This window comes from Taudactylus pleione, unplaced genomic scaffold (genome assembly GCF_031769625.1).
Source record: "Taudactylus pleione unplaced genomic scaffold, aTauple2 ptg000842l, whole genome shotgun sequence".
In the NCBI taxonomy this organism is placed as follows: Eukaryota; Metazoa; Chordata; class Amphibia; order Anura; family Myobatrachidae; genus Taudactylus; species Taudactylus pleione.
The window spans coordinates 4,921,923-4,941,559 of NW_028285244.1; the positions used below are offsets into that span (position 1 = coordinate 4,921,923).

The window sequence follows — 19,637 nt, forward strand, 5'->3', positions numbered from 1 at the left end:
ATGAGTGCCTATGCTGGTATAGAATGATATAGGCGTTGTTAGTATTAGTATAGAATGATGTGGGCATTGTTAGTATGAGTGCCTATGCTGGTATAGAATGATATAGGCATTGTTAGTATTAGTATAGAATAATGATGTGGACATTGTTAGTATGAGTGCCTATGCTGGTATAGAGTGATATAGACATTGTTAGTATGAGTGCCTATGCTGGTATAGAGTGATATAGGCATTGTTAGTATTAGTATAGAATGATATAGGCATTGTTAGTATGAGTGCCTATGCTGGTATAGAGTGATATAGGCATTGTTAGTGTGAGTGCCTATGCTGGTATAGAGTGATATAGGCATTGTTAGTATGAGTACCTATGCTGGTATAGAGGGATATAGGCATTGTTAGTATGAGTACCTATGCTGGTATAGAGTGATATAGGCATTGTTAGTATGAGTGCCTATGCTGGTATAGAATGATTTAGGCATTGTTAGTATGAGTACCTATGCTGGTATAGAATGATATAGGCATTGTTAGTATGAGTACCTATGCTGGTATAGAGTGATATAGGCATTGTTAGTATGAGTGCCTATGCTGGTATAGAATGATATAGGCATTGTTAGTATAGTATGAGTACCTATGCTGGTATAGAGTGATATAGACATTGTTAGTATGAGTACCTATGCTGGTATAGAATGATATAGGCATTGTTAGTATTAGTATAGAATGATATGGGCATTGTTAGTATGAGTGCCTATGCTGGTATAGAATGATATAGGCATTGTTGGTATGAGTACCTATGCTGGTATAGAATGATATAGGCATTGTTAGCATTAGTATAGAATGATATGGGCATTGTTAGTATGAGTGCTTATGCTGGTATAGAATGATATAGGCATTGTTAGTATTAGTATAGAATGATATGGGCATTGTTAGTATGAGTGCCTATGCTGGTATAGAATGATATAGGCATTGTTAGTATTAGTATAGAATGATATGGGCATTGTTAGTATGAGTGCCTATGCTGGTATAGAATGATATAGGCATTGTTAGTATTAGTATAGAATGATGTGGACATTGTTAGTATGAGTGCCTATGCTGGTATAGAGTGATATAGGCATTGTTAGTATGAGTGCCTATGCTGGTATAGAGTGATATAGGCATTGTTAGTATTAGTATAGAATGATATAGGCATTGTTAGTATGAGTGCCTATGCTGGTATAGAGTGATATAGGCATTGTTAGTATGAGTGCCTATGCTGGTATAGAGTGATTTAGGCATTGTTAGTATGAGTACCTATGTTGGTATAGAGTGATATAGGCATTGTTAGTATGAGTGCCTATGCTGGTATAGAGTGATATAGGCATTGTTAGTATGAGTGCCTATGCTGGTATAGAATGATATAGGCATTGTTAGTATGAGTACCTATGCTGGTATAGAGTGATATAGGCATTGTTAGTATGAGTACCTATGCTGGTATAGAATGATATAGGCATTGTTAGTATGAGTACCTATGCTGGTATAGAGTGATATAGGCATTGTTAGTATGAGTACCTATGCTGATTTAGGATAATACAGACATAGGGCATATACAGAGTTGTACTGTAATGCCGGCACTGGAGCATCTGTGTACGCAGATGTTATGCAAACATATGCAAATGTCGCAGATGCCAGGAGATGATCTGAGCTGCCAACAGGCGACTTTGCATAGCATCTGCGTACATCGGTCGCAGATCATTTGATTGTCACGGTCTCAAGCGAGTTTAGGATCCTGGAGAATGGCAACAGGATCCGAGACACCGAAGCCATACATTTTGTATACGGGATCGCAGACACCCCCTTTACACGGTCGCGACACGCCTGCATCCTTTGCCAACACTCACCGTTACCTCCCCCAAACGCTCCATGACTGTCGATCACACTGCAAGTGAAAAGTCGCTGCGTACGACTGCAGTAATGCAGTGCGACTTAGATGCATGTGCGGTTTACTGAAATCCGTAAACACTGGCATTACGTACAGTGCTGAATTAGGCATAGGCAGAGTAAATACTCTAGTGTGTAATGATATAGATATAATATATTATAAGTAACTATGCCGGTATATAATGATACAGGCATAGGATAAGATGTGTCCTTTTATACTGTGGCTCAGGTCGCTCCAAATAGCATTGCTGGTATAATATGAGCATCTCAGCTGGTGTACAGAAATAACAGCATGGAATAACATGGATGCTCATGCTATAAGATAGTCACATGGGCACAGCTCTATCACATACAAGCACCATCTATTACAGCTATAATTTAGATAGTATTTCCCTTGGAGCAACTTGTGCAAGAAAATGAATTGTGAGTTATAGTACCAGCCTCTGAGATACATACTGTGTGGCAGAATCACTCTGTACGGCAGCTACATTTTCCTCAAGATCGCCGACCACAAGGCGTGTTTGGAAGGAACATCCGTCTCCCAGGCTGCAGGAAAAGATAGAGCAGATCAGTTATTAGATAGAGCGCTGGCACTATATGAAGGATAATTACAGGAGTGAGGACAGCCCAGTGATGTGTGCCACACTCTCCTCGCCCCTGCCGGACTGGTTACTTTGTTAGGGGCAGGAGCATGCAGAGCCGAATTAGGTGCAATGTGTCAAAAAGCTGGATACCTGGGACCCACAATGCAGAATAAGTCACCTTTTAGAACCAGGAATGTTCAGTTCTGGGTGGTATTATCCTTTATGATCCCAGTAACAGTGCTAATAGTAAGAAATCCAAGGCCAGTCATTCTCTATTGAATGTAAGTGACCAGATTTGCATGTTGCACCAAGTCGGAAGTACGTAACCTGTGGGTTTTGGACCCCAAGTGGAGTCTGTCAGACATGTAATACATTCTATTGTCAAAACCCTCTATTAGGATCCCAGAGCATACTTGCCTACTGAATCTTCTGGAAGCCCCCCGCACCGCTGGAATAAGTAGCCAGACCTCCTGCATCCCACCCACATTCTAAGGAAGTAGGCAGGATGGAGAGATTTTCCGGGGAATTTGCATGTCCGTGTTAGGGGGCACGGCTAAAATTATGCAAATCGCCTCAATTAGTGCTGATTTATCGTTTATCAGTCCGGCCCGCCCCCCGAAATTGTCAGCAGCATCTCCTCTCCAGGCTGCTCCCAGAGAGAAGTTTAGAAAAGTCATTAAGTATGTCCCAGAACAATGACACACTCACATTAAATGATTCTGTTCTATCTCCTTAAGTTCTCATTTGGGTCTTGCCAAATATAAAAAAAACAAATATAATAAATGAATAGACATTGTGTGTGTTAAATGTCATTTTCTACCTAAAGCAAGACCAGTCTCTTTCCCATTTCACACAACTACTCCAAAGTGTTGGCAAATTAGCAGAGCGACCGTGTCTGCAATAAGAACTCCAACGCTGCACCAAAAACCTAAAACATCCTAAAATAACTTCTAAAAAGCTTTTAACTTCTCACCATTTAGCAACATTCTTTTTTCCAGAATAAAGAATAACACAATGGGCTCTATTTACTACAATCCGCATTTGTAATGCAGATTGTAGTGTGATATTACCGAGTGAATTCGCATTGCGAATTCAGGCAATATCACAGGGATTTACTACAAATCCCTTGCAGGGACAAAGCTTGCGAGAAAGCTCTGTCCCTGCGAATCCCCTCCGGAGCCTTATCACGATGTTTTCGCAAAAAAATACAGTGATAAGTGCCCCACGCATGCGCCGACCGGCCACCGCTGCTACCCTCCCCCCCCCCCATTGCCAAGCCCCGCCCCCCACGATCGCGGACTTTGTGACCGTCAGACAATCAGACATTATGGAGAGCATTTTAGTGGTCACCATACAATACAGAGAGCATTTTAGTGACTGCCAGACAATACTCAGAGCATTGTTTAATTGCTACCATACAATACTGATAGCATTTTCATGATTGGCATACACCAATTAATGCATTTTTGTGACCGGCATATAATGCAGAGAACATCACAGTGACCACCATATAATGCAGATAACTTCACAGTGACCGCCATATAATGCAGAGAGCATCGCAGTGCCAGCCATATAATACAGAGACCATCAGTGTCCACCATATAATGCAGAGCGTTGCAGTGCCCGCCATATAATACAGAGACCATCAGCGCCCACCATATAATCCAGAAAGCGTTGCAGTGCCCACCATATAATGCAGAGTGTGCAGTGCCTGCCAATAAATGCAGTGTAACAGTGCCTGCCATGTAATGAAGAGTGTGCAGTGCTCGTTAAGTAATGTAGAGAGTGTTGCAGTGCCTGCCATGTAATGTAGAGTGTCGCAGTGCTCGCCATGTAATGCAGAAAGTGTCACAGTGCCTGCCATATAATGCACAGTGTCGCAGTGACCACCATATAATGCACAGTGTCGCAATGACCACCATATAATGCAGAGACCACACACACACACGCACGGCGTCTGTCTGTTCGGGCTAATCTCGAGAACCACTGGACGGATTTTGATGCAGTTTTCACTATTCTATAGAGTATTTATCGAAGGAACATTTAGTTGTATGAAATATTAATATATGACAAAAGAGGGCAAAGCAGTGACTATTTTAGCGAAGCAAGTCCATGAAAAAACGGACATCCTAGCGCTTTCTTAGCTCATGCTGCCTAAACCGCTAAAGATATATCACATCGATGGACTTTATACTATATAGAGTGATACGTATTATCTGGTTTCTACAGAAAAATTGATGTAAGCCCTGTTTACTGATACAACATTTCAATGTTTCCTTTTTTTTTCACAGTTCCTATTTCATCTATGTGAAAAACGATTCTTTCATTTCAAACAAGTCCAAATCCCGGTAAGAGTCTGCTTATGGCATGACACAGGGGCAGAACTAGCGGCGGCGCAGCTGGTGCATTGCACCGGGGCCCGCTGTGGTGCAGGGGCCCATAGCCACTCCTGCACTGCCGCCAGACCCCCCGGGCCCCACAAGTGTAGAGCAGAACGCAGTGAGAGCGGTCTGCCCTACACACTTTACAAACACACAGCTGCCAGCGGTGGCTGTGTGTTTGTTATAGCAGCCAGCCAATGAGAGTCAGACAGACTCTCATTGGCTGCTGCGTCGTCCACGGAGGGAGCCGGCTGGAGCTCACTCATGAGCTCCGTCTTCTGGCTCCCTCTGCAGCGGGTGATGGGAGACACGTCACGTCATGACGTCTCTCTCATCCCATGGTGCAGAGAGAGAGCAGGCCGGGAGGAGCATCCGGACAGCGGCAGGAGCGGGGATTAGGTAAGTTGTATGTTTTTTTGTTTGTTTGTGTAAGGGGGCACTTGCACAGCATAAGGGGAGGAGGTGGTACTATGGGGGCACTGGCACAGCATATGAGCTACTGGGGGCACTTTATAGGGTGGGGGGGTTGCTGCTATGGCCACTGTATAGGGGGGGCGCTACTGGGGCATTGTATGGGGGGGCTGGCCACTACTGGGGTCACTGTATAGGGGGGCTACTACTGGGGGCACTGTATAGGGGGACTACTACTGGGAGCACTGCATAGGGGGGACTACTACTTGGGGCACTGCATAGGGTGGATTACTACTGGGAGCACTGCATAGGGGGGATTACTACTGGGGGCACTGCATAGGGGGGACTACTACTGGGGGCACTGCATAGGGGGGACTACTACTGGGGGCACTGCATAGCGGGGACTACTACTGGGGGCACTGCATAGGGGGGACTACTACTGGGAGCACGGCATAGGGGGGATTACTACTGGGGGCACTGCATAGGGGGGACTTCTACTGGGGGCACTGCATAGGGGGAATTACTACTGGGGGCAATGCATAGGGGGGACTACTACTGGGGGCACTGTATATGGGGACTACTACTGGGAACTATTACTGGGGGCACTGTATAGGGGGGACTATTACTGGGGGCACTGCATAGGGGGGACTACTACTGGGAGCACTGCATAGTGGGGATCACAACTGGGGGCACTGCATAGGGGGGATTACTACTGGGAGCACTGCATAGGGGGGATTACTACTGGGAGCACTGCAGAGGGGGGGTACTACTGGGAGCACTGCAGAGGGGGGATTACTACTGGGAGCACTGCAGAGGGGGGATTACTACTGGGGGCACTGCAGAGGGGGGATTACTACTGGGGGCACTGCATAGGGGGGGATTACTACTGGGGGCACTGCATAGGGGGGACTACTACTGGGGGCACTGCATAGGGGGACTATTACTGGGAGCACTGCATAGGGGGGGATTACTACTGGGAGCAATGCATAGGGGGGATTACTACTGGGAGCAATGCATAGGGGGGATTACTACTGGGGGCAATGCATAGGGGAGGTTACTACTGGGGGCAATGCATAGGGGGGACTACTACTGGGGGCACTGCATAGGGGAGATTACTAGGGGCACTATATAGGGACTACTACTACTGGGGGCACTGCATAGGGAGGCTACTACTGGGGGCACTGCATAGGGGGGCTACAACTGGGGGGACCACTACTGGGGGCACTGCAAAGGGGGGACCACTACTGGGGGCACTGCATAGGGGGGACTACTACTGGAGGCAATGCATAGGGGGGACTACTACTGGGAGCACTGCATAGGGGGGACTACTTCTGCGGGCAATGCATAAGAGGGACCACTTCTGGGGGCACTGCATGGGGGGGCCACTACTGGGGGCACTGCATAGGGAGGCCCAAAGCATATTCTTGCACCTGGGCCCACCACTCTCTAGGTCTGACTCTGGGTTACAACTGGGGGGACCACTACTGGGGGCACTGCATAGGGGAGACCACTACTGGGGGCACTGCATAGGGGGGACTACTACTGGGGCAATGCATAAGGGGGACTACTACTGGGGGCACTGCATAGGGGGGATTACTACTGGGGGCACTATATAGGGACTACTACTACTGGGGGCACTGCATAGGGGGGCTACTACTGGGGCACTGCATAGGGGGGCTACTACTGGGGGCACTGCATAGGGGGGATTACTACTTGGGGCACTGCATAGGGGGATTACTACTGGGGCACTGCATAGGGGGGATTACAACTGGGTGAACTGCATAGGGGGGCTACAACTGGGGGCACTGCATAGGGGGGTTACAACTGGGGGGACCACTACTGGGGGCACTGCATAGGGGGGACCACTACTGGGGGCACTGCATAGGGGAGACCACTACTGGGGGCACTGCATAGGGGAGACCACTACTGGGGGCACTGCATAGGGGGGACTACTACTGGGAGCACTGCATAGGGGGACTACTACTGCGGGCAATGCATAAGGGGGACCACTTCTGGGGGCACTGCATGGGGGGGCCACTACTGGGGGCACTGCATAGGGAGGCCCAAAACATATTCTTGCACCTGGGCCCACCACTCTCTAGGTCCGACTCTGGCATGACAATAAATAAAACACAGGGACAGACACTTAACATAGCTGGAATTGACCTAAGTGGAGACTGTTTTTCTCATGGACAACTTTACGTGGATCTTTTGCATTTCACATGAAAACTATGGGGTCTATTTACTAAGCAGTGTTAGGAGACAGAGTGAAAAGTGATAAGGTGCCAGCCAATCAGCTCCTAACTGTCATCTCACAGGCTGTGTTTGAAAAATGACAGTTGGGAGCTGATTGGCTGGACCCATATCACTTTTCACTCTGTCTCCTAACACTGCTTAGTAAATAGACCCCTAAATCTTTTCGTGTTGACGTCAGGAGGGTGCAACACGAAAAGATTGCACTGGGTGGATGGGGCTGGAGCTGTAAGCCCTCTTCTGCTCTGGGCTCCATATGCAACCTGCAACTACAGTCCTAATATAAAAATACTGTCATTACTTTTTGCCCTGTGATATTATACTTTACCAGATTACCTTGTAAATATAGGCAGCAGCCAAAATTTTTTTTCCATGCCAAATATTTCTCTGAAGTTCTTGTTTATGAAGAGTGGAAAACATTCTCTTTGTGGACAAGGCTCAGCAGAATAAGCCTGGACAGCGTCTGCATTGAGAGTAATATAGAAATCAAGAGAAGTTTTCAAAAACTGGTGCGCATAAAATGCAAAGCTGCACGCAGGTTATAGATATATGATGTATGCACGCAGGCAGCTTTGCAGTTGTGATCCTTGCTATTATGCAAATGCAGCAGTATGACACCCCTGGCTGCATTGCATTTGCGATCCCAGCACTGCGACGGAGGTCGCTGCCTGGGATCACCATTGCGACCATCGATGCGATGGTACATGGCAGCCTCCGCTTACTCAGACTGGCCGGCTTGCGAGGCCATCCTGATCCTGTGCTGAGGAAGAAAGTTTTTCCTGACACTCTTTGCAGATGCTGGTGTTCTGCACAGAAGTGCCCCTCTCCAGGAGTTCCCCTTGGCCGACATAGTTATCTGGGCCAAGAATTGAGAATATATATACGTACAGGTATATAGTCACAGGGCACTTAAAGTGGGTTGGTAACAGGTGGGAGCACTAAGTGTAAAGATAATCACAGTAAATAAACAAAATTATTTAAAAACCAATATAACAGCACCAATAATGTAGGAGTGTTATCGTAAACAGTGAAACAATGCGCTATAAACTAATCTTTACCAAAGAAACAAGGGTAGAAAGGAAAAGAAAGAAAGAAAATAATGGTAAAGCAGTCTGCTTTCACACAGATAAAGACAGAAAGATTAAACTTCCACTATCACCAACAGGTGAGATAGTTGGAACAATATAACCTGGCACCCGGTGGTGGTAGGTATAGGGGAGGCAGAAACGGTGTCCCTCTCTGTGGAGCCAACAGTCCTAAAAAGCAAGATGGCTGCCCGGCATCTCTAGAGAGGGGGAGAGAAGGGGGAATCTTTGGCAAGCAGCTTAGAGCAGGGGGTGCGCCAAAGGGTGGGAAGGAGTTAACCAGGATAACATTCCTACCCCTGGCTGACCTACAGGGACCTGTTTGGACCACACGCAGTACCCTGGTTTAATTACTATCCTTGGTGGTCTAGTGTGGGCACAGAAAAGACTGGGCAAACGCTGAACCCGCAAAGCGGCCTCCCTCACCAGTGGAGGATCGACTCTGAACCGGCTTCCCTCGCTACGGGAAGACTCTTGCCTCATCCCCAATGTTCCGCCCATGTCTATCCCAGCTGTGTGTCTGGGGACTGGCACACTGATCTGGTAGCCAGGGAGCTGACCACCAGAACAAGGTATCTGATTGAGCGGTCGGCAGGAGACAGTACCCGTGCCTATAAATGCATACAGTGTATGAAAGCTCTGCAATTTATGAGGGCAGCAAGTTTGTGTAAGACTGAAATAGGAAATCATGTGTAAAATAAGTATGTAGTATGAGATGGTGTTACCTTGACCACTGCATTCTTCTCATTGAATGCTTACCAGGGAGTCCTCTATGTATGTGTGTTGTATTATGTTGTACCATCTCGTAACCTTGGATATATCATCACTACCACTGTCCTTTTAAGGGCTATATGAGCAATAAACGCTACTTTCCTACAAGATCCTGCACCACGCTTAGGGATAAATTTACTAAAGTGAGAGTTTTTAGAAGTGAGTTTTAGAAGAGATGTTGCCCATAGCAACCAATCAGATTATAACTATTATCTTCTAAAAGGTGCTAGGTATATGTTAAGTAGAATCTGATTGGTTGCTATGGGCAACATCTCTTCTAAAACCCACTTCTTGTTAGGATCTGAGGTATTGAGTCCTGCAGCAGCCTTGAAGGCTGGAATTCTAAACAAGTTGTGCCCAATGGGCCAAAGAACAAGATGCAGCCTTAAAGGCTGGTAACCTTGGCTGGATGCGTCCTTGGGGCCCAGTTGCAGTCTCTGGGCTGTGTAACAGCCTTGAGGGCTGGTAAGCTTGGTTGGATGTGGCCTTTGGGCCGGGTTGCAGCCTCTGGTTTGTGTAGCAGCCTTGAGGGCTGGTAAGCTTAGCTGGATACGGCCTGTGCCACCTGGTTGACACACGCAGCTGATGCTGGAGTTGTGGCCTGTGCCGCCGAGTTGACACAAGCAGCATAAGCAAACTGCGCACGCTTGGAGACTGTAGTGTGACCTGTGCCGCCGGGTTGACACAAGCGGCGTATGCAGGACTGCACACTCTGGGACACAGAATGCTGTCTGCACTGCCTAGATGATACAAACGGCTGGAAAATGGAATACGAACTGTGCCGCCTGGATGGCACAAACGGCAGTATAAAAATCTTCAAACAGGAGAACTGGAGCTTGACTGGATAACAGGAGACAATGCCAGAACAGGAAACACGAAAACTTTATCACTGGCATCAGAGCAGCGTAAGCACCAGGAGGAAGCCGAAACCAATCCAAGAAAGATGCCGAAATGACGGACAGGAGGCAGGAGGAGCTTCAGCGAACATTTGCCTGGCGTTCGCCTCACCCTGCATTCGCAGTACGGCGGCTTGTGACCCTTCCAAAAAGTCTCACTTTAGTAAATTTACCCCTTAATATCTGCTGTAATCATGTTACGTACAGATAAAAACTAACATTCTAATCTATTCCTTGGTTGTCCTGGGTTTAACCTAAAGCCTAAAATCAACCCTATGCCTGCACCGCTAATATTAAGTAAGTGGTTAAGAGGCACCAGCCACAGTCACCACCAGCTAAGAGGTGTTGCAGCAGCTATACACCACACACAGAAATTATAAGGTCGTGGCAAAGGAGTCATGTGGTGGCACTCACCACTCTCCTGGTGAACAGGTGACTCTTGCAATCAGTGACTGTCTGCTGGCCCAGAACCAAGGTTACGGATGGTAAAAGCAAACCCACATTGTTAAAACCATGGATAAACAGCAACAGACAGGGTGGCAGAATAAGTCCATCCTGTCACACTATGCTTTTATGTCAATGATCTATTATTACATAATTATCTGTAGGTACTTTTGGCTCCCAAAAAATAAATATATAAAACCCATGGTTCCCTTTTACTGTCCCAATAAAAACTTTGGCATCACTGGTCGGGACGTCTCATTAATGCCATTACCTATAGTGGACATGTTCTTCGCTACGAGCCAGCAGTGGTAGTGTAAGAAGAACAGGATATTCATGAAGAACATGACGGACACCAAGAACAGCGAGATGATGTTGAGTTTTTCTCGAAGGGTCAGAGTCCCATTCTGCAATGAGGAGGAAAATAATATTCATACTGAAGAAGTTAGTTTGCCCAGTTTCTGGGTAAATGGAAACATAGATAATAAAACCACACATGTGCATTACAGATCACATATTCTAACATTTTAAATGTAATTCTAAAAGGAAGACGAGTAGGGGCCAAGCAAGCCATTAAGGAGGAGCACAAACTGCGCAAGGAGTGGTATTTAGAGCGGATGTGGCCCTCAAAATGTTGTGTCAGACCTGATTTTGCGGGCTTTCATGAAAATTCCCGTGGAACAGTTTAAGTAGATGTCACCCTCTGTGTGTAATAAGGTTAGGAATCCTACAATGACATGTCAGCAAAAGCTAAATATTCATAATCCCTCCTATAGTTACCTATTTCATCATCTTATTGCAAGAGTTTACCCTCCTTATTAGTAATGCCTATGTAAGGAAGAAGGGTCTAGATGATATATACATAATCTTCCAGTCATAATATGTTACATGTCACCCATCACAGTGAGTTAGCATTTTCTGATACCATCTTATATATAAAATTCATTGGTTCATTTGTTTGTTTGCATTCGGACACCCCTGCACCAATTGGGATGAAACCAACGCGAGGTGGTACAGTTGGATTCTGTCCATGTTTTAGGGGGGTTAGGTTCCCGGTTGGACCTCCCATTGGTGTACGCTGGGTAGAACATTGACCCGGGGAGCCTGTTCTGAGCTTTCCACTAGATGGATTTGGACAAAAACTTAATTGGATCCCAGAAGACATGCTAAGGGGTTGAGATCTCAGTCGGATCTCCCATTGCTGTACGCTGGGCAGAACTTTGACACGGGGACGCTGGGAAGAATATTGACCCAGGGAGCCTGTTATGGGCCTTCCACTGGATGAATTTTAATGTCATCACATCATTTGGATGAAACTTCACAGAGTGGTAACATTGGATCCCAGAAGTCATACTAGGAAGTTGAGGTCCCGGTCGGACCTCCCACTGGTGTACGCTGGGCAGAACTTTGACCCGGGGAGCCTATTCTGTGGCTTCCACTGGATGGATTTGGATTAAAACTTCACAGAGGGGTGGCAATTGGTCTAGGATGCCTAATGGAGTGGTTGGAGTCTCGGTCGGAACTCAAGCCGGAGTGCACCGGGCAGAACTTTGACCAGAGAGCCTGTTCTGGGCCTTTCACTGGTGTGTTTGTGGTGTTGGCTCCTCCCCATTACATTCCTACAGCCTGAACTTTGCCTCCAACTGTCAGTTTGAAGTTAATTAAGTCCAGAGAAGGACAGAACAATCACTCAACCAAGAACAGTCAACCAAACACAACTAACTTAAACAGTTAAAATGATAGCAGAAAAGAAGTGTGGGAACGCAATGTTCCACAGATGGATTTAGAGAAAGAGATTTGACAGTAACAAAAATCCTCTTTCATCCTATCTAAGGGACACTGTCACCTTAGGAAGTTTTCAAAGCGGCTCCATAAGGGTGGGGACTTATAGGCGCAGCTACCTGTAACACATTGCATCCAAAGCTGGCTTCCTTAGCCATAAACACATTAAAACGATAAAACTATGTAAAAGTGTGAATGGTAGACTAGGTTGCTGCTCAGCATAACTTTTCCACCAAAACCCTATACCGTGCCGCCCAGAAGGCTCCCACCGATCTGGCCCTGGGATTCCCTCCGATATATGCTTGCCGTACTAACAATGTAATCCATCTAGCAACAAATTGCTGAGGCTGGCTAGCCCCTTTTTTGTGCATCATATAGGATCAACAGACTGTTTTTCTAACAGAAGCTAATCTATTCACATAGAGAAGTAAAGCACACGTTACATCCAACAAAGAGAAAGCCTCAGCATTCAAAGACAGATTTGTAGAAAATGCTGGTAACACTATGTCCTGATTTAGATGAAAACTAGAGACAACTTTAGGTTGGAAAGTTGGTCTGAGACGTAGGACCACCCTATCTTGGTGAAATAACAAGTATGGAGAACAACAAGAAAGAGCCGCGAGTCCTGCAGTGAAGCTATGACTAGTAAAAAAGCTACTTTCCATGCTGCAAATTTGAAGTCTACTGATTCTTGTGGTACAAGTGGAGCTATTTGTAAAGCTTTTAGAACCAGTTTAAGATCCCATGGAGGAAAAGGATGGATATAAGATGGCTGAATGTACATAACATCTTGATAGAAAATTTGAACTTCAGGAATGTTTGGTAATTTTCTCTGAATAAACAACGAAAGGGCCGATAACTGAACAATTAGAGAAGACAGCCTTAATCCACTGTCTAGACTCTCTTGTAAAAAGGATAACAGTCTAGATAATTTAAATGCAGATGTATGTACTTTTTTCTTTTTGCATCAAGAAATGTACTTTCTCCATAATCTATGATATTTTCTAGACAATATAGGTTTTCATGCACTTATTATAGTTTGAATAACCTGTTCAGAAAACCTTTGGCACATAAGATCATGGCCTCAATAACCATGCCTTTAAATTCCACCAAAGTCCTGGTTAAAAAACGGTCCTTGACTTAGTAGATCCGTCCTTTTTGGAAGAGACTATGCAAGATTTACTGATAGACTGAGAACTTCGTTGAACCATGCTAGCTGAGGCCATTATTGTGTCACTGGTGTGCGTTGTTTCTTGATATTGAGAGCTCGCTGAATCTTTGGGATAGGTGGAAATGCTAGATGAAAATTCCACAGAATTGAAATGGCTTCAACTACAGATGCCTAAGCGTCTCATGATCGAGCTCCGTACATAGGCAAGTTGTGGTTGAACCTTGAAGCCATTAGATCTACATCCGGCTGACCCTACTTCTGAATCAGTTGTCTGAACACCACTGAATAAAGTGACCACTCTCCTGGGTGAATGGCGTGATGGCTTAAGTAATCTGCCTTACAGTTCTCGACTTCCAAGATTGCCGGTACATACATTTCCACACATCTGAAGATTTTTATTGTTTCCTACATTGCCAGTGGACTGTGAGGGGGTCATTCAGACCCGCTCGCGAGCAGCAGTACGCTCGCAAGCGGGTCGATGTTCCCCACTGCGCATGCGCACGACGGAGGGAGCTCTGTCGTGCGCATGCGCGAGACCCGGGGTGCGACAGGCTTTCCATCGCTCCGGGTCTCGCACCAAAGGGGGCATGCTGCCGATGTTGATTGACAGCACGCCCCCTTTGGTGGGCGTGCCTGCCAGACGGAGGCGTTCCCATGGGAACGCCTACCGTCTGAAGTCGGCCCCACTGACATCACTAGTGATGTCAGTGGGAGTGATTTTGGCTCTGATAGAGCCAAAATCACTCCAGGGCTTGAGGCAGGGAGACCCTACCGCAGGGTCTCCGTCGCAAGTCCGATGGTCGCGATGGTCAAGACCATCGCGACCATCATCATGGCCGCTCGCATATGCTGTGGGTGGTCACCCACAGCTATACGAGCGGCCAGGAGGCCGCTCCATTTTCATGGAGGAGGGCACTGATTCAGAGCGAGCGCTCTGGTCAGAGCGTCCGGCTCTGAATCAGGCCCAGAGTCCTGTCTTAGTGACTTATATATGCAACTGCTTTTGCATTGTCTGAGTGAATGTGAATTGGATGTCCCCGAAGAACTTCCTGAGCCTGAATGATAGTATTCAAGACTTTCCACTGGATTCCACAAGTCCTGAAAATGAAGATGGAGCATTACCACTCCACTCCATTTTGAACCTTTTTACATTCAAGTTCGAATTTAAGGTTTTCAAGTTTAGGATGGGACTGAATGAAAGATCCTGTTTCAGAACTAAGAGATTAGAATAAGAGCCTAAGCCTTCCTATTCTGTTGGCACTGTAACTACTGCTCCTGAGTTCTGCAAATCCTGCATTGCACCGAGAAGACCTTGGCTTTTCAAAGGATCTTGGAGTGGCCAAGAAACATTTTTGCAGAAGACCCAAAATATCTATTATATAGCCCCTGCCGTTTATATTTAATACCCACTCATCGGATGTGGAAGCCATCCACTGACTGAGAAGGAAGCATAGAGGCCCCCACCACCTTAGAAGCTGGGCGGGGAAAGATCCCATCATGCAGACTGTTTTTCAGGCATCTTGGGAGCTGCAGTGCGACAGTGGCCTACCTGCCTTCCCCTCTGATGCTTGCCACAAATCCTTTATTCAGTACTCCTCTCCCACGAATAGAACTTAAAAAAGGAACAAACACATTGATTGATGGATAACTGGTAAAAATTTACTTTTACCTCCAGTAGCATCTGAAATTATAGTGTCCAAGCCTGAACCAAACAGAACAGAACCCAAAAATGGAAAAGCCCCCAAAGCTTTTTTAAACTCTGCATTTGCCTTCCAATATTTGAGCCATAACATGCACCTTGCTGTTATAGCAAGGGCAGAAATTCTAGAAAGACTGAGAGAAGTCTCCATTACCAAATCACCCAAATAGGCTAATGCATCCGTAGTTTGATCCAGTAAAGGCAATTAGTCTGCTCTAGGGACACCTTACTGCAATCCCTATGATAAATGTTCAGTCCATTTTTCTACAGCTTTATTAGTCCATGCTGATGCTAAAACAGGACGTAATGCAGTACCAGCAAAAGCAAAAATATTCCCCTGAAGAAGTCCCCTGAGGCATTAGAAGGCCGATCTCGTTGGGTTGATCCTGTGAAACCTCATTGAGGCTGTTTGTTTCTCTGTTTGTATATATATAAGCCCCCTAATTATCTCCAGAACAATAGAGACATGCATATTTCCAGAGAATACTTCCAGAAGAATTACACTGATATTCATCTACAAATTGCGAGCTGATTAATGAAAGAGACAAGGAGTTCTTTGCACCACAGCAAATGGTAATAAAACTACTGTTAGAATCCCATTCATTAAAAAGAAAAACAAAATTTATAATTTTGGGGGGTCCAGGATGGTCTCCCCACTTTTTCATGCACTTCTCTCACATCGCATTTGACAGTGAACTGGATTGGACAATTCTCGGTAGTGCGCATTTGTGTGAAGTCTGCGAGTTTCATGAAGCAAACCTGCTACTTGCAATTCGCGCCTAATGGGATTGATCCCTTAGAGTGTTTTATGCTTAATAATACTTCTTAGATAAGCTGTTGTAAGTAACATAAGCTGCCAGTTGGACAACTCAGACATTAGTTGATAGTTGATACAGTCATAGAAGTGGACTCCACTGGCCCCACATTACAGATTCAAACCAGGGTTTTAGGCATTTGTCCTCACTCTTCAAAATTGGCCAACTGTGCGGCAGAAAAGAAATACCTATTAATCTATTTACTGAATGCATATCTCATCTGTTCATTTTCTCTAGACTTTACTGATTAGCCGCATTTAGAATCATCATTTTGAATTTCAATTATGTTCAGTCAACACATCAAGATGGGATTTTTAGTTCACCAAGGTCCTCATAGACAAGGCCACCCATTATGTGCTATCATGTAACTGTGCAATTTGTCCCAAGAAACAAATGCACAATGTCAGTAACCCCAGGCCACACATAGGAACATGTGGTGCTTCATGTGATAGGATTGTAAAGGATTTTATATGGCATTTATAAACAGACATTTATATACAGTATACGGCTGTGCTGAGTAATTTAGGTAATACAAGCGCCTCACTCTGCGTCCATTTAACACAATGGGCAGGATGCACTATCAAAAATGCGATCAAACCTCTGAAAAATGCAGTTTTTGTCGTCATCTATAGATTGCATGCCTAATTGGAGACTATGGGCTTTTTATGGGAGTCTTCCCTGAGAGGTATCCAATAGGATCCCTTCCAGTGTCCCCTGCGGCTCATAAACCTAGTCCTCACACCGCAAAGGACAGCCCTTATCAGAAGAACTGTCCTTTGTGGCTTTAATCGCAAATCTTCATGCATACGGCGTTAATAATTGGCGCTATGCATGTGATCATCAGCGGGACGCATTGCATTCAAAATGTGATGCGTGATGCATCTCGCCCAATGATTGAAGTACAACCTTAGCATTGCGCAGCTAATCACAGAGGTAACGTTACACCACCTCAGTGTGGTGCCTGGTGAGCACCATATGATGAGCTCTGGGCATGTGTGCCCATGGGACACGGGCCCTGATTCAGAGCACTCGCTCTGAATCAGGGCGTCTTTTTTTTTTTTTATGGAGCGGCCTCTTGACCGCTCGCATTGCTGTGGGTTGCCACCCACAGCTAATGCAAGCTGCCAGGATGATGGTCGTGATGGTCAAGACCATCGCGACCATCGGGCTTGCGACAAGACCCTTGTGGTAGGGTCTCGTGGCCGCAAGCCCCAGAGAGCTTTCGGCTCAAACAGAGCCGAAACCTCTCCCACTGACATCACATGTGATGTCAGTGGGGCCGCCCCCAAACGGTAGGCATTCCCATGGGAACGCCTCCGTCTGGGCAGTAACCCCCCCGACCCGCCCACCAAAGGGGGCGTGCTGTCACTCAACATCGATAGCACGCCCCCTTTGGTGCGAGATTGCCCGTCGCTGTCCGGGTCTCGCGCATGCGCACGATGGAGCCGGCTCTGTGCCACTATCGACCCGGTTGTGAGCACTCAGCCCACTGAATCAGGCCCACTGTCCTAAATTTCCTGTCACTAGGTCTGACTGTGGGCCTGATTCAGAGATGGACGCTAATGAGATAGCAACTGCGTTTCCGTACACAACGCAATTGCGAAAATACACTAATGTTAGCAAAGATCACCTGAGCATTATGCATGCCCATGTGATGGCGTTTAAACGGACAGACACATCTACGTTTCTCAGACCACTCCCCGTTACCACCCCCAAATGCTGCCAGTCTGTCACTCACTTTGCGATGGTTCCTCTGTGCGTGATCGCAATGTGATCGCAGCGCAGTGCGGTGTATACGCATGCGTAACGGCAAACAATCGCTCGATCTGCATGAAAATTGCATTAGCCCCCATCTCTGAATCAGGCCCTGATTGTGTGGTAATATTACATGGGCACATATGGACACACCTAAGGACACAACATAGGGCCTGACTTAGCTGCCTAAAATAAACAATTATACCACTGTCAGACAGGAAAAGGCAAAAACCCCCACGGCTTTTACCCGGCATTTGCGCGCTGGGTTGTTTTGCCGTTCCCTGCCTGTACCCCCCCACCCCTTCAGACATAACAGCAAATTACCGGGTCATACATTTCTAGCCAGTAATTTGCTGATTAACGTGGGTATTTCTTCTGTCTGAAAGGGTCAACCCGGGTCTAAATTCCCGGCTCTCCAACCCTGGTAAATTCCTGGGTCAAAGTCCCGGGAATTTCGATCAGCAAATGGTACTTGTGTACTTTACAGACTCATTGCAGAGAGAACCTAAGTGTCCTACACTCATTATTATTATCAGTCATGGTAATGTCTAAATCCCCTTCACGTAGGGGACCCTGACGTCATCAGCCAGTGTCCAGCATCATTCCCAGTGTCCAGCGTCATTCCCTACCATCCAAGTGTGCATAGAGGGGGAATATAACCATGTAGCGAGCGTAGCGAGCCGAGCTCGAAGCGTGGCTAACGCAGTGAGCCCGCGAAGGGACAACTTTCTTCTTTAGGTGGGGACAACTTTCGGGTAGTTGTGTACGTAAAGTACACAAGTACCATTTAAAACATTCATTGGGTTCTCTCTGCAATGATTCCATAAAGTTCACAAGTACCCAGCAAATTACGGGTAGAAATGTATGACCCAGTAATTTGGTTTTCTGTCTGAAAGGGGTATTAAGGTTTGAAAACATATAAGGTAATAAACAAGCTTAGCAACAACTAATAGATCAATGTAACATAAATAGAAATACATCACTGAAGGAAACAGAAAGTTCTTACTGGCCAGCATCTTATGAAGTGATATAATACTGTAGCAGAGATGAAGAGGAAGTACAGCAGGGAGTACAGCAGCAGCAGCAGGAAAGATTTGCGATTTGTAAATCCAATACAGTTATTCACCCTGTAATTCAAACAAGACTTTTTTTTTTTTTAGAAAAAGCAACAAACACAAAGTAGAGCAGACAGTCTGAGAGGGTATATAACCCGCACATACCAGGGGCAGTGATGGTCCATCTGCAGGACACAGCTGCAAGATAAAAAAAAAAAAAAATCAGACATGTTTATTTATACATTAAATGCAAATGGTCATCAGCTACTTACTAACAAAGTGCAATATGCAGCATCCTACAAACTGTCAAATATTTATATTTACAGACATGGACAAATTTGTTACAGCTCATTGAAACAATGCTTCATTCCTCCTGAAAAGTGATGCAATTAAAAGCTACAGTCTCATGTAAAGTAAACCTGCATGCCTTTTCTATGTCACAGAATAAAGCAAAATCTCTGTGAAAAGAGATAAATAATGGCCTGGACGGATTTGGTGGTACCCCTTAGAAACGATAATAAATAATTGGATTACAGCGATATTTCAAACTAAATGTTTTCTTGCATAAGCATCGCACATGTCTTCAATCTTCTAATCGGTCATTCAGCATCCTGTACATGGAGAGAA

General features: G+C 45.8%; 1 protein-coding gene across 1 annotated transcript in view; it reads right to left on the reverse strand.

Annotated features, from left to right (window-relative positions):
- Positions 1–19,637, reverse strand: part of LOC148474492 (palmitoyltransferase ZDHHC20-like) — a 54,068-nt gene that overhangs the window by 12,717 nt on the left and 21,714 nt on the right. Inside the window, exons 6-10 of the mRNA XM_088458586.1 lie at positions 19,176–19,208; positions 18,962–19,082; positions 11,008–11,140; positions 7,877–8,003; positions 2,368–2,457 (exon numbers count right to left, since the gene is read on the reverse strand). Of these exons, the coding sequence (XP_088314712.1) occupies positions 2,368–2,457; positions 7,877–8,003; positions 11,008–11,140; positions 18,962–19,082; positions 19,176–19,208 (504 nt within the window). The remainder of the gene's footprint in view (positions 1–2,367; positions 2,458–7,876; positions 8,004–11,007; positions 11,141–18,961; positions 19,083–19,175; positions 19,209–19,637) is intronic.